We start from the raw sequence: 13,665 nt of genomic DNA, 5'->3' as shown, positions 1-13,665 counted from the left end.
CCCCACCGTCACTTCAAAAGCGCATCAGTGGGGGCGCGGGAGGGGCCGTCTCGCGGGACGTGGGCCCTTCACCCGTGGGATCCGACGCCATCTCCAGGCAGATGGTGTCAGAATTGAGTTAAATCGTGGGACACCCAGCACCAGCCGGAGACGCGCAGAATCACTTGGGGTGGGAAAAATCCCCCCGTCTGGGGTCCGAAGTACCGTCCGAGAGTGACGGAGAAGCAGGGCCCCTCTCCCTCGCGAGACACTCCTTAACCTTTCAAAGAAGTGCCTTTATTTATTTACAGGGCTTACGAAAGGAAAAAAGCTCTAGAAAAAAGGAAATTTCAAAATAGGCCCAGGTGCGGGGAGCATTTGGGAGGGTCGGGCTGCGGTCTTCTGCGCCTCCTGGTGGTCACTTCCAGGTTGTGAGGACGGTTCTCCCCGAGTCTCTCGATCGGCCCCCTCTGGGCCCCAGCGACTGGCCCTGGCGACTTCTCAGCTCCCGGTCAGCCCCGTCGCCCTGCGCCAGCTCTTCATCATAGCTGGAAACAGAGGGACATCTTCAGGGTCCAGCAGCAGCAATGCCACGCACGGCCACTGGCCGCTGGGCGGCGGCGTGGCGAATCCCGCAGCAGCCAGGGAAGCGGCCCGGCCCCCACCCTGCGCTCCCCCAGCCCACCAAACCCTGCCCGAGGCCACAGAGCGCAGGCGTGCTGCCTTGTTAAACTGTTTTCGGGAACAGCTGACATCTTATAAAAGGCTACCAGATGGAACGGCGCAATGACCCCAAGGGAAACATGAGTGAGACACCAGGGTGGTGAGGGAGAAAGCTGACGTCCGGAAACATTTTTACGCACAGCATCTGGGGGCAGGTTATGACTGACCCCGGTTGAGATCGGGAACAGGGTGTGAATGACCCACCCGGGAGGAGGGGGCCAGGACAGGGAGAGGCTCACAAGAAAGCAGGGCCCTCCCAAGAAAGGCTAGATCCCGCCTCCACCAGCCTCGACTTACCTGCCCCTCTCCATTAACATTCGCGCACCAGGCCTGTGTAGGAAAGTGCATGATCTGTGTAGGCAACAGAGCCTGGGCTTTCGCCTTGGAAAGAAGTGAGCTGGGACCCTGGACGCGCCCGCCCGATGATGACATCTATCGGGGCAGTCCCTGGCCCCTCTCGCCACGATGAGCCCCTCTTACGGGGTCCGTGAGGGTGGAGAAACCCCACTGCACCGCTTGCCGGCCCTGGCAGGTGAAGGCTCTGGCCAACAAGTTCTCCTATCCCCACCGTGACTTCACATCACCCTCCTGACTCAGAACAGCGGGACTTATGATCCCCACGCCCTGACTGAGGACCCTCTGTGATAAGCAGACATTCATGCCAAATGCGACAGAGACTAAGATGCTGAGTTATGTCGCGTTGGCTGAATTTTGCTCACTTTGGGAAAAGGGTATATTTCTGTTAAATGTTTATTCCCAGAATCAGAATCTGCACGTCGAGTGTGGTGTGGGACAGAAGCTTCTCAAGCTTCTGTCAGAGACAGAAGACTATGCAGAACATAGTCTCTGCATCGTGCTTCTGGTGGCAAACTGGGGGCTGAGAAGGAAGGGCAAGGAGGGGGAAGGCCAGTTTGTTGGGCTTCTCTCTGTCGGGATGGGGATCAGGGCAACAACGGGGGACCCCCGTCTCCCCCGTCTCCCTAAGGAGAGATGATGCCGAAGGGAGGACTCCCCAGGGACGCTGGAGGGTCCGCCTGTGGGGGGTCCTCCCAGGAAGCCTCCCGGGCCCCTCTCCACCCCAGGGACTGCTAGAGCCCCTGGACGCCCCGTTCGCATGTCAGCACCCACCCGTTGGCACCTGCTGCCGGTTCTGTGCCTGTGCTGCTGCCCTAAAGGCCGGAGTGACCCCATCCATCTGGCTCGCAGTTGCCCCAGCACCTCGCTCTGGGGCGGGTGTGCAATGAGAATGTACTGAATGAGGGGGGGGGGAGACCCACACAGGGATTACCAGTCTCACTGTGCATTTGTGCTGGTGTGTGCAGCTTGCAAACATGACAGAAACAAGCATTTGGCAAGCAGCTGGCATCTGGGACGAGCTGTTCCCAGGGGCGGGATGGCCCCCGATGGAGCTAATGTGGAGGAGAATCAGGCAGGAGGGTTTTCAAGGGCCTCCTCCCATTCTAGCAGGCTTTCCTCCTGGCTTTTTTTTTTTTTAGTTGACTTATTTTGAGAGAGGGAGAGAGACTGAGAGAGAGAGCGAGCTCGCACAGCAGGGGAGGGACAGCGGGAGAAGGAAAGAGAAAATCCCAAGCGGCTCTGGGCCGTCTGCTTGGAGCCCAACGCAGGGCTCGATCCCACGAACTGCAAAATCGTGACCTGATATGAAATCCAGAGTTGGCTGCCCAACCGACTGAGCCACCCAGGCGCCCCTCCCCCTGGCTTTTTGACAAGTGGATGGCAGTCATCGGCAGGGTTCAGGCAGTGTTTTAAAGCCTGTACGAGTATACCCAGCACCTTCAGACCTGGGCCTGGAGGCCGCAGGTACAGAGGGCGGGGCCTCATGGCTTGAAGGCCGGGATGGCAATCAGGGCGACGAGAGCACCTATCTTGCGGGGCCGGCGGCAGCAGCAGCCCTGTGACCTTGGGCAGTTAACTGGCACCCCGGCTTCCTCCTCCTCCTCCTGCCGGCACCCCCCCGGAGGATGGCTGGGAACAACCCTCCAGGAAGGCAGAGCACCTAGCTGGGCAGGAAGCCGGGGGCCCGCCCTCCTGCTGCGGGAGGGAGGCCGAGGCTGTGAGCCACAAACAGGATTCCTGCCTATGAGGTCATCTGAAGCACGGGGAGCAGTCCTGAATGGAAGCGTCTGGAACTATCAGCTCTGTGCTGGAGCCTTCCTTACGTATGGGGTGGGGAGAGGGCAGCTGAGTGGGTTGGTGGGGGGAGGGGGGGTCACCTCTCTGTCTCTTCACCTAATCGCAGGGAGGCTCTGACCTCTGCATCTTCAACGGGGAGCAGAGTGCCGCCCTCCCCCGCGGGCTCCCGGCAGCCCCGCCACCCACCACCCTGGGCTGGGAGCTCGCGGATCCGGATCCGGGTCCCTCACGCTGCTGGCGAGAGAGGCAAGACTCCTCCCCACGCTCTGCCCCCACCTGTCTCAGAGGCTGTCGGGGCTCAGCCCCCGTCTCCTCCATGTCACCCTGCACGTCCCTCGCTGCCACCCCCGGAGGCTCCGCACACGCTCCAGTCTGACCCCCCCCCCCCAAACTCTTCCTTTGCGCCCTCAGATCTCCGTCGCCAGCAAACCCGAGTCCTGGGCCTCATCCTGGAAACGTCCCCTGCACCTTCCCGTGCTAAAACCTGGCTCTCCCTGAAGACGTTGCTCCCCTGCAGCCCTGCCCGTAGGGGTGCTCTCTCTCCCACCCATCATGCCCCTGGGCCTGCAGCGAGCTCCGCTCGTCAAAACCTCCTTCCCGGGTCAGGAGGACCCACCACCCTCCTTGCGCGGCTACCCAGAACCCTCCACGGTGCTGCCCCTAACTGCTTAAGGCTCGGGCTCCTGGCTCACAACCCCGGCGACCGCAATGACCAAACAGAGGAGACCCCAGTTCCCTGACCCTGCGCCCCCTCCCCCCACGACCTTGTCCTCCCCCAGCTCAGACCATTCCCACGGCACCTGACCTTGTCCCGTTCAGCAACCGCCATTCCTGCAAAACCCGGACCGCAGACGCTCACCCTGACCTCTCCTCTCCCGCTCGCTTCCCGGGCGTCCCCACCCCAGCAACTCCAACCACCGGGATCTCGGATCACCTCCCACCCCTCCCACTGTCCTCCTCTCTCGCCATCCTCCTTGCCTGACAAGCCCCCAGTGCGGCTCACTTCCCACCCTCTGCTCACCCTGCACTCGGACCAGGCAGCTGACCGTGGCTGGAGAAAACGGTCAAGGGCACCGAGCGCTCGTGCTTGAAGCTCCCCTCCGCCGCCCTTGGAGGCTCCACGCTCTTGTCTGCGGAGCTGACCTTCCACCCTCCCCTGTACCACTCGCCCATCATCAACACCACGCAGGGCAGAGGCTCTGTGGTCCCAGCCCCCGCGCCCGCAGCGCCTCCAACTGGGGGCCTGGGACCTTGTGCTGCGAGAAGTTCACTACAAATTTCTTCCCTTGTTTTCTTGAAACATTAAACACGCATTTTTACTTTCACAGAAATACATAATGTGAACCTGACACACGGGCCCCTTCAGTTCGGGACACTATCTCCTTTTCCTCCCACACCTCACGGCCCGTGGCGGCAACATCCGTGTGGACAAGCTGGTGCGCGGCCCTCCACGTTTCTGGGCTCGCCCACGCTCACGGAGGCAGCCCGACACACAGACGTATGTCCACGCTGGGGGGGGAGGGGGGGGCTGAAGCCACTGTCCGTTTAACAAGGATTCTGGGATGCGCTTTCCTCCCTCAGCATCCCCGGCCCCACGGCAGAGCTCCTGGGCCACGTTTCAGTGGCCACCCGCCACCCCGTGGTACGAACGAGTGGTACTTCACGTATCCACTGCCCTCCTGACGCTGCTCCCACTTTTTGTCACTGCCGATGGGCCACACCACCTCTCTAAACCTTTGTTTCCGCATGCCTAAGGTGGAGCTAATGATGACACTGACCTCAGGAGGGTGCTGGGGGAACGAAGCACGGGAACACGTGAGTAAAGGCCTTGGCAGTTTCTGGCATGTGGTCAGCCCTCAACTGCCTGCTGCTATTGTTACCATTTCCTGTCCTTCCCTCTGTACAACAGCCCCACTCAAAAGGCGCACAAACTGAGGCTCAAAGAGTTGCAGAGTTCCTCAATGTCATCCAGCTCCAAGTGGTGGGGCTTGGGTGTGAGCGGGGCCTGGGGTGGGGGGGGGGGGGGAGGGGGGGAAGGTAAGCCACAGAGATCTCCTGTTCCCACCTTACAAGGTGCCCAGCGTGTGGCAAACGCTTCATGAATAATTATCAAACAAAAGGCCTAGACAAACACCTAGTTTAATACCCGTTTTTTCGCTACCACGCGATCTATCCCGGAACACCGTTAGTAAAAGAAATACTCGGCCCAAACAAGGCAAGTCCACGCACAACCAGAAAATCCAAGCTGGGCCTCGCCACCCCTCTGTCTGACACACACGAGGACGGCTGCCCGGTCTGCACGCCAACTTACAGAATTTCGTAATTGCCAAGAACTTCCTTCGGGGGTGATTTGTTCCATTTACAGTCTGGAATCTCGCCATTAGGGACTGCGATATTGAGGGTGTCATTGATCAGGTTATACTTAAGGATTCGGTCGTTGGCGGTGCTGGAGGTGAGAGACGGGGACGCGTTCACCTACGAGAGGAAAGGAATCACTCTTCACGTGGATCACTGGCTCCTTTGGCATGAAAACACACACTGCAGAGGAAAACGCTGGCTACCGCGCCTTTTAGGCAAAATTGTCAATTCGTTCCGTTAACGTATAGTATCTTCAGGCACCTTGTATAGGAAGCGTTTTAGGATCCTACTTTCATCAGCTGTTAGACGAAATATAAAAAGTCAGACACAGTTTGGGATTACGACCTACAAATCGCTCAGCGCACAGACAAAAATGTTAAGTGAACGCAGATCATAAACCTAACCTCCGTGTCTACCTGTGTAGACACTCTACCCCAAGTATTGGAAGCCACTCAGAGCTTTGCTAGAATCAGCAAACCCAATTACCCTCAGTAGCATCGTGGGGTTGAAGTAAAAAGTCACGTGTCCCCGGGGCGCCTGGGTGGCTCAGTTGGTTAAGCGTCCGACTTCGGCTCGGGTCATGATCTCACGGTTCGTGGATTCAAGCCCCACGTCAGGCTCTGTGCTACCAGCTGGGAACCTGGAGCCTGCCTCTGATTCTGTGTCTCCCTCTCTCTCTGCCCCTCCCCTGCTCATTCTCTGTCTCTGTCTCTCTATCTCTCAAAAATAAATAATAAAGATTAAAAAAATTAAAAAAAAAAAAAAAGGAACGCGTCCCCTCCGCTCCGCCTTTTAAGCAATCTCTACACCCAATGTGGGGCTCAAACTCACAACCCCGAGATCAAGAGTCACGTGTTCTACCGAATGGGCCAGTCAGGCGTCCCCAGTGGGCCCCTTTTTGGCAAAGAGAGTAATACCTCACCAATAAAGCAATATTCTGACAAATGGAACCCATCTGATAAACGGAAGGTTAGTCCCCTGAGGCCTCTGAGGAGCTAAGCAACGTCAGGAGTCCTCAGGTTAAAATGCACGGACTGTGTGGAGAGTCCCACAGGCCCTCAGTCACCAGCTATTTACTCCACTTCAGGCACAGCTGTAATGACCTTGGTTAGCTGCTTCCTCAGGCCACGGCAGAGTGGAGGCAAAAACCTGCAAGTTACTCGGGTTTCTCCCAAACAGTCAGGCTGTGTCTTCGTGCTGCTGGTAGGGTATCCAACGTATACAGTCAAAGGGGCTGCATGAACCTCAGGCGCCCTTGAAATTACCACTGTAGCATATCATCATGCCCTAGTTATCGTAAATAGGCTACAATTAAGGTCTGTTATGTTACAAGGAGTATTCGTCATATTCCCAATTAAGGTCCTAGCTCATCAAGGAAAGCTTGACTGCCATTCAAGTGACTCGCTTTAAAATGGAGAAAAAGGGCTCTGTAGCGCAATGGGTAGCGCACTGAACTTCTGAAATGGAAAAACAGAGCAGGTAAACATTTTACCCACGCGTCTGTCGATCTCTCTACATATCTGTGTGTGTCTCTGCACACGCGGGTTGGGCAGCGTAAGAAGTAACCCGGGAAGAGCTATTTTGGAAGTTTGCTCTCTGATAACCTGACTCTTCCGGCAGCTTCCTGCAGGGGCGGCTCCCACTGTCCACCATCAGCAAACTTGTCCGACCTGCCCGTCTGTCCCCGTCACCTTCCAGAGCCTCACGTGCCCCGGCCCTGCCGCCTGGCCTGAGAGACGGGGCAGCGGCAGCCGGGAGGGCGACCGGCCACACGCGCTCCTGCGGGCGGTTACCTCAATCAGCCAGGGCTTCAGCTTGTCGTCGATGATGATGTCATAGCCATAGCACTCGAAGCAGTGTTTGTCGTTGTTCATCACCGGCTGTAAGACAGGAACTAGCGTCTTGTACAGCCAGCCTCGGGAGGGCCCGGCTGGGACCACCGCCCCGGGCACACAGCAGGTCACGGGGCAGGACCTCCTCGGGGTCCCGACGTGACGTGCGGGGTCTCACCACCGAGATCAGCGCTCCCCACCTCCACCCCCAGTGCCGCCTCCCATCCTTCCCCAGCTCCTCCCACAGGGCCCAGACTCGGAAACCTCCCTCGGCCTCTGAGGGCACTTCCTGAAGCGATTACTGGGTCTCCGGGTCTCACTCATCAGAGGCTTGATCAAAGCAACCATGTGTCTGCTGGCATGGGACTGTCCTCAGAGTGGACAGAAGCCCAGCTCCAGAGTCCAGGCCTGTGCAACCTCGTCACAGGCCCTTCTCAGGTCCTCAGGGATGCGGGGAGCCAGGCTATGAACCTCTGTTCTCTTTGACCAGCCAATCCGTTTACTAAAAATTTGGGGATTTTCTTTTTAATTTTTTTGTTCCATTTTTATTTTAAAAACTTTTAAATGTTTATTTATTTTTGAGAGAGAGAGACAGAGACAGAGCATGAGCGGGGAGGGGCAGAGAGAGGGAGACACAGAGTCCCAGGCAGGCTCCAGGCTCTGAGCCGTCAGCACAGAGCCCGACGCGGGGCTCGAACCCACAAACCACGAGATCCTGATCTGAGCTGAAGTCCGACGCTTAACCCACTGAGCCATCCGGGTGCCCCTCTTTTTAACTTTCAATTCCACTTTATAAACCGTTCTCCAGGTACATAAAAAACCCTGCCAGCCGCTCGCTTACAATGCAGGTCCCCAGGCCCCACCGAGGCTGCGTGGATGAAAACCTGTGGGAAGGCCTAGCAAGCAGCCATGTCACATACACCTGGGGACCCTGCTGTCCCCCACAGTGAGTAAAACCCACAGACACAGCAGTGAGGCCTTTTCACACATTAGCGGGCGTGTGGACTCTACTTCAAACGCTGGATCTAGAACCAAAAACTCCTGAGGGGGAGACAGGCCAGTCCAGCCTCACTCACTGGAGGAAAACTAGGCTGGGGGGGCAGAGGCTGGTTTCCCAGGGGAGTCAGCGGGCCCGCATCTCGCCGGGGAGTGGTCCTACCCCGGCCACTGCCCACACCACCGTCCCAGCAGCCTGTGCAGGACAGGAGGTTGCTAGCTCCCCCGGCCCCCACCCCACTGTCTCCCGGTTTCCCAGAGACGGCCTCCGAGGCTCAGAGGGGCTGGAGCTCCCTCCACGGGACGTGCCGCCTACTCTCCGGGCCGGGCCGAGCGCCCTCGGGTGTCACACCCACTGGGCCTGTCTGCTGGGAGCCCCCTCGGCAGGCCTGGGCCCCAACGCCTGTCCCCGCGCTTCCCCACTCCGGGGCCGGGCCTCCGTTTTGCTTCTGAGTCACGGGGTGATGAGCATCTGGGAGCCCACATGTGAAGCTCGGGGCACAGCCGCCCGCGCACCGGCGGCCTGCTGTTCATTCCTTCCCGTTCCCTCACACCTGCTTCGGCACAGCAAAACAAGACACCAGCGGGGACTGCGAGCCAGCCAACGAGGAGCACGCTTGGGGCAACAGGGAGGTGGGTTTCTAGCACCCCGACGTCCATGACCCCGCAGAGCGGGAGGCCCAAACTCGAGGAGGCCACCGCGAGTCCACCTCTGACCAGCAGCTTACGCCAAAACACGCCCCCTCGATCCGATGGCACGGACGGGCTGCAGCGGACACCGGCAGGACTCGCCTGGGCCGGCGGCTGCCGCGGAAGGCCCGGCACCCGGTACGCCCTGGGCGGCACCCGGCCGGAAGCTGGCCCCTCTCCCTCCGCCAAGCTGCCCCGGCCTCTGGCAGACGTGTGGCCATGCGGGAGGTGGGCCCGTAAGGACGCGTCTCCGTAGCCAAAGAACCAGCAGCCCTCCCCGCCCCACTCGGTGGCTCCCAGGCCCGACCCCCGCCCTTCTCTCACCGCCACGGCCTTCAGCGACTGCACGATGATCCAGTGGATCTCGTCGAACAGCTTGCCGGTCACCTCCTTGCCTCGGGTGCTCTCCAGGTACAGCCGCAGGTTGTTCACCGTCCACTTGCCCCCGTGGATGTGGTTGTAGTCCTCCTGGCGACGGGAAAGGACACGGGGCCCCAGGCAATGCACCCTGAGGACCCCAGCACTTGCTCTCTCACCCTAGAACGGTGCTGGGTGCTCCTGCCCCGTGAGGACCTGGACCTCCTATGCGGCGCTTGGTTTAAAATACCCACCTGTGGGCACCTGGGGGGCTCAGTCGGTTAAGTGCCAGACTTTGGCTCAGGCCGTGATCTCACAGTTCGTGAGTTCGAGCCCTGCGTCGGGCTCTGTGCTGATGGCTCGGAGCCTGGAGCCCGCTTGGGATTCTGTGTCTCCCTCGCTCTCTGCCCCTCCCCCGCTCATGCTCTCTCTCTCAAAAATTAAAAAAAAAATTTAAAAAATTAAAAAAAAAATACCCATCTCTGGGCGCCTGGGGGGCTCAGTCGGTTAAGTGCCCGACTCTTGGTTTCGGCTCAGGTCACGATCTCAGGATTCACGAGTTCGAGCCCCACATCAAGTTCTGTGCCAACAGTGCAGAACCTATTTGGGATTCCCTCTCCTTTCTCTCTGCCCCATCCCTGTCCCAGGTGTCGGGCTATGCTCTGCACCCAGGGACACTCGGGAGATGCAGCCATAGACTGCTTGACGTGTCAGCGTCCCGTGTAACATCTGTCCTTCGTGCGATTCTGAATCGGAGCCACGTGAGGCTACCAGCAAGTAGTCTCCTCAGAGGAAGGACTTCCTCACGTTAAAAAGCTAAGCATTTACCAACAGAACCGACAGGGACGGCACAGAGGCTTCTGGAACACTGCAACGATGCCAAGCTAAGGTCCTGCCTTCTGCTCTCTCCTTCCACGGGTTAAAAAAAAGTGACTTCTGTTTCTTATTGATGCAGCAGTGACTCAGCTGACTGGTGTCCTGAGAAGGCCCATCAAACGGAGCCCTCCCAATGTCAGTGTGGCCCTGCAATCCAAGCGGGGGTTGGGGCAGGCCAACATATTCTGCACTGTCCTCAGAGAAACCAAGAGGACTGGAGGCCGGTCACTGGCCACACCCACACCCACTGGCCACACCCACACCCAGGCCTCACTAACTTGGCTACAAAGGGCCTGATGTCATTGCTCAGCTTTCTCCAAACGGCTGCATCCCCTGAAAACTCATCTTCCCAATTCATTTTTTTTTCAAGATTTTATTTTATTTACATTTTTTTGATGTTTATTTATTTTTTGAGAGAGAGAGAGACTCAGAGTGTGATCGGGAGAGGGGCAGAGAGAGAGGGAGACACAGCATCCCAAGCAGGTTCCAGGCTCCGAGCGGTCAGCACAGAGCCCGACACGGGGCTCGAACCCACAAACCATGAGATCATGCCCTGAGCTGAAGTCGGACGCTTAACCGACTGAACCACCCAGGCACTCCAAGATTTTATTAAGTAATCTCTACACCCAACGTGGGGCTCGAACTTACAACCCGGAGATCAAGAGTCTCACACTCCACTTACCGAGCCGGCCAGGCGTCTCCGTTGTTCCAATTCTTCTGAATAAAGTTCTGGCCAAGCCATCCTTTCTCCTCTAATCTTGACCATGTAACAGTGATACTCTGAAGTTTGCTCTCAGGGAAACCCGAGGGACAGTGAACCAGGGTTGGCCTCACACAGAAGACCGTCAAGGCCCTCAGTAAATGGTGGCCATTGTCATTTCATTACCAGCAAGGTAATACCAGGGCTCTGTTTGCAGATGAGGAGGCCCAGGGAGGCCGTGTGACTTGCCCAAGTCACACAGAGAGAAGTGATAGATGGGGGACTGAGCCCATGCTGCTCTGAACAAACCCTTCAGTAGGTGACTCAGAAAAGCTTGGTTTGGGGGCGTCTAGCTGGCTCACTCGGAAGAGCATGCCACCCTTTTTTTAATATATTGTTTTTGATGTTTATTTTCGTAGGAGAGAGACACAGCCTGAGTGGGGGAGGGCCAGAGACAGAGATGGAGACACAGAATCCAAAGCAGGCTCCAGGTTCCAAGCTGTCAGCACAGAGACTGACCCGGGGCTCAAACCCACAAACTGCAAGATCGTGACCTAAGCCAAAGTTGAATGCTTAACCAACTGAGCCACCCAGGTGCCCCAAGAGCCTACAACTATTAATCTTGGGGTCACGTGAGCCCCCCAGTGGGCATAGAGATTACTAAAACAATTAACTTAAAAAAAAAGAGAGAGAAAGAAAGAAAAAGAAGCTTGTTTTCTATCAATGCTTACCCTCTTTCCACTCCAATTATACAAAAAGGACCAGGATACTCAAGGCCTCCAATCAAGCAAGATCCAAACAGAAGAGTCTTTCATAAAGAAATGAGACCTTCAGAACATTTTTGTTAGGACCAGATTAAAGCCCCAAAGCCCACACAGAACCGACAAGGTCCTGGGGCCTGGCCTCGCTGGCCTCACCAGGTACCTCTAACTCCACCACCCTCGGTCTGGGGGCTCCAGCCACCCCGGCCGTCTCTCAGCTCCTGCGACGCTCCTTCCTGCCACGGGATCCTGGCACAGGCTGTACCCTCTGCTAGAACGTTCCCTCCCCACCTCCACCCGGGTAACCCCTGCTTATACTTCAGGTCTCTGCTTGAGCATTTCTGCACACGGAAGCCTTCTCCGGCCACCTGGACCAGGGACTTCATTCCATGCTCTTCCGGATCTCTGCATCCCCTAGCTTGAGAGCATGCGGCTCAGTTTGTGATGACACATTGACTAGTGTGATTACTTGACGGCCGTCTTCCCCTACGGGCCAGGCTCCGTGAGTGGGGACCATCAACGTAGCCCTGGCACTCAGCACGAGACCAACCCAGACAGGTGCTCAGGGAGACTTTGCTGAACGAATGGCCACGCAGGAGCCCTCTCGTGAATCCTTCCGCCACCCCCACGAGGGGGTAACAGGATCTCCTTTCACAAATGGAGAAACCGAGGCTCCGAGAGTTCCAACGGACGTGCCCACGGCCACGGAACCAGAAGGGCTGATGTGCCAGATCCTTAAAGCTCCCACTCCTCACGAGTGCAAGGGCGTCTGGAATCCGGCTCCCAGACCCGCTTCGCCCGCGCACGCGAAAAGGAGAGAGAAACCCACAAAAGCAGCCCATTTCCGTACGCTCCAGGGAAGGGAGGCGCTCACCCCGTGCTTCTGGATGGCGACGTTGGTGAGATGAACAAACATGTTGTCCAGCTCGCTGGTGCTCGGGGTGTACTTCACCGTGCAGAAGCGGCAGAATCCAAGTTTATACCTGCGTGGGAATTGAGACCACTTCAGCACGCTGAGGAGAAGCACAGATAAGACCGAACACTTTGTTCTCTTACAAAAGCCGCTTTCTGGAGCATCTGGGGGACTCAGCCGGCCAGGCGTCCGACCTCAGCTCAGGTCAAGATCTCACGGTTCGCGGCTTCGAGCCCCACGTCGGGCTCTGTGCTGACCGCCCAGAGTCTGGAGCCTGCTTCGGGTCCTGTGTCTCCCTGCTCTCCCTGCCCCTCCCCTGCTCACGCCCTCTCTCTCTTTCTCTCATAAATAAGCGTTAAAAAAAATAATAATAGAAAGACCTGCTTTTTGATTCGGGCCGTTAAAAGAGCTGCTTTTTCATTTTTTACGGTTCTTTTCTTCGAACGGTCACGCTAAGGTACAATTCCTAGGCCACAGGACTCCCCCACCTAAAGCGTATGACGCAGTGGTTCTCGGTATACTGAGACTTGTGGGGCCGCTACCACGATCGAGAAACCCTGTGACCGCCAGCAGTCACCCCCCCACGCCGCTAATCTACTTTGTCTCTGAAGGGCTGCGTCTCGCGAGCTGCCGACCAACAAGACAAAACCCCAGCGACTCTCACATGTAACAGCGCAGTGGGCGGTACGTAGACACCAGCACGTACAAGCGCAGGTCAAACTTCCTCCCGCCGATCAGCAGCGGGTTGTTAATGTACAGGGAGATCACGTAGGCCTCCTTGGTGGACTGGGTCACAAACCTAAGGGCGGTGGAGACGGTCAATATTAGATGGCAGAGTTCAAAGGCCCCCGTCGCGTCGGGGGAGAAGACGGCGGTGAGCTGGTGTCCACGCGGGAGCCCCCAAGCCTGAGACCCCGCCCCAGAGGACGGTGCCAGCAGCACCCCCCCCCCCCGGGAACCCACCAGGGAAGTGCTCCCTGAGCCTGACCCACCTGGGGGCCGGCAACGTGCACTCAAACTTCAATGCTCCGCACAGGGAGGTGACCCTGCCACGCCCGGGAACGGTGAGCCACCAGCCCTCCGGGAGAGAACCACCTCCAGCATCTCTGTACAGTTCAGGACCCGCAGAGGCAGGGTGGGCCCCAGACAAAACCGCCTGGCCTGGTATCTCAGTTCTGGGGAGTCCTCGAACGCTGGGCAGAGACCTGACCTGACGCGGCCTCGCGCTACCCCTGCTACTGATCACAGACACTCCCGTGTTCGCCTGTCCCATCCCCGTCTTGCCCCCGTGATGGTGCTGCTACTGTCCCCAGTTTACCCAGGTGA

The 13,665-nt window shown here is 57.8% G+C and overlaps 1 protein-coding gene across 13 annotated transcripts in view; it reads right to left on the bottom strand.

Moving 5' to 3' along the window:
* Positions 1–254: 254 nt before the first annotated feature.
* TTLL1 (TTL family tubulin polyglutamylase complex subunit L1) overlaps positions 255–13,665 on the bottom strand; it is a 28,941-nt gene continuing 15,530 nt past the window's right edge. For 9 of the 13 annotated variants that reach the window (XM_040490623.1, XM_040490619.1, XM_040490624.1 and 6 more), the window contains 8 exons: positions 13,004–13,138; positions 12,301–12,409; positions 11,397–11,473; positions 9,057–9,240; positions 7,008–7,094; positions 5,168–5,331; positions 1,000–1,053; positions 255–527 (listed from right to left, as the gene is read on the bottom strand). In XM_040490623.1, coding sequence (XP_040346557.1) covers positions 398–527; positions 1,000–1,053; positions 5,168–5,331; positions 7,008–7,094; positions 9,057–9,240; positions 11,397–11,473; positions 12,301–12,409; positions 13,004–13,138 — 940 coding nt within the window. In that variant the 3' untranslated portion in view covers positions 255–397. The remainder of the gene's footprint in view (positions 528–999; positions 1,054–5,167; positions 5,332–7,007; positions 7,095–9,056; positions 9,241–11,396; positions 11,474–12,300; positions 12,410–13,003; positions 13,139–13,665) is intronic. The other 4 variants (XM_040490626.1, XM_040490628.1, XM_040490629.1 and 1 more) reach the window with 4 other exon arrangements.

Source organism: Herpailurus yagouaroundi, unplaced genomic scaffold (assembly GCF_014898765.1).
Source record: "Herpailurus yagouaroundi ecotype Mexico unplaced genomic scaffold, PumYag 182, whole genome shotgun sequence".
In the NCBI taxonomy this organism is placed as follows: Eukaryota; Metazoa; Chordata; class Mammalia; order Carnivora; family Felidae; genus Herpailurus; species Herpailurus yagouaroundi.
This window is presented reverse-complemented; position numbering and strand designations above follow the sequence as displayed.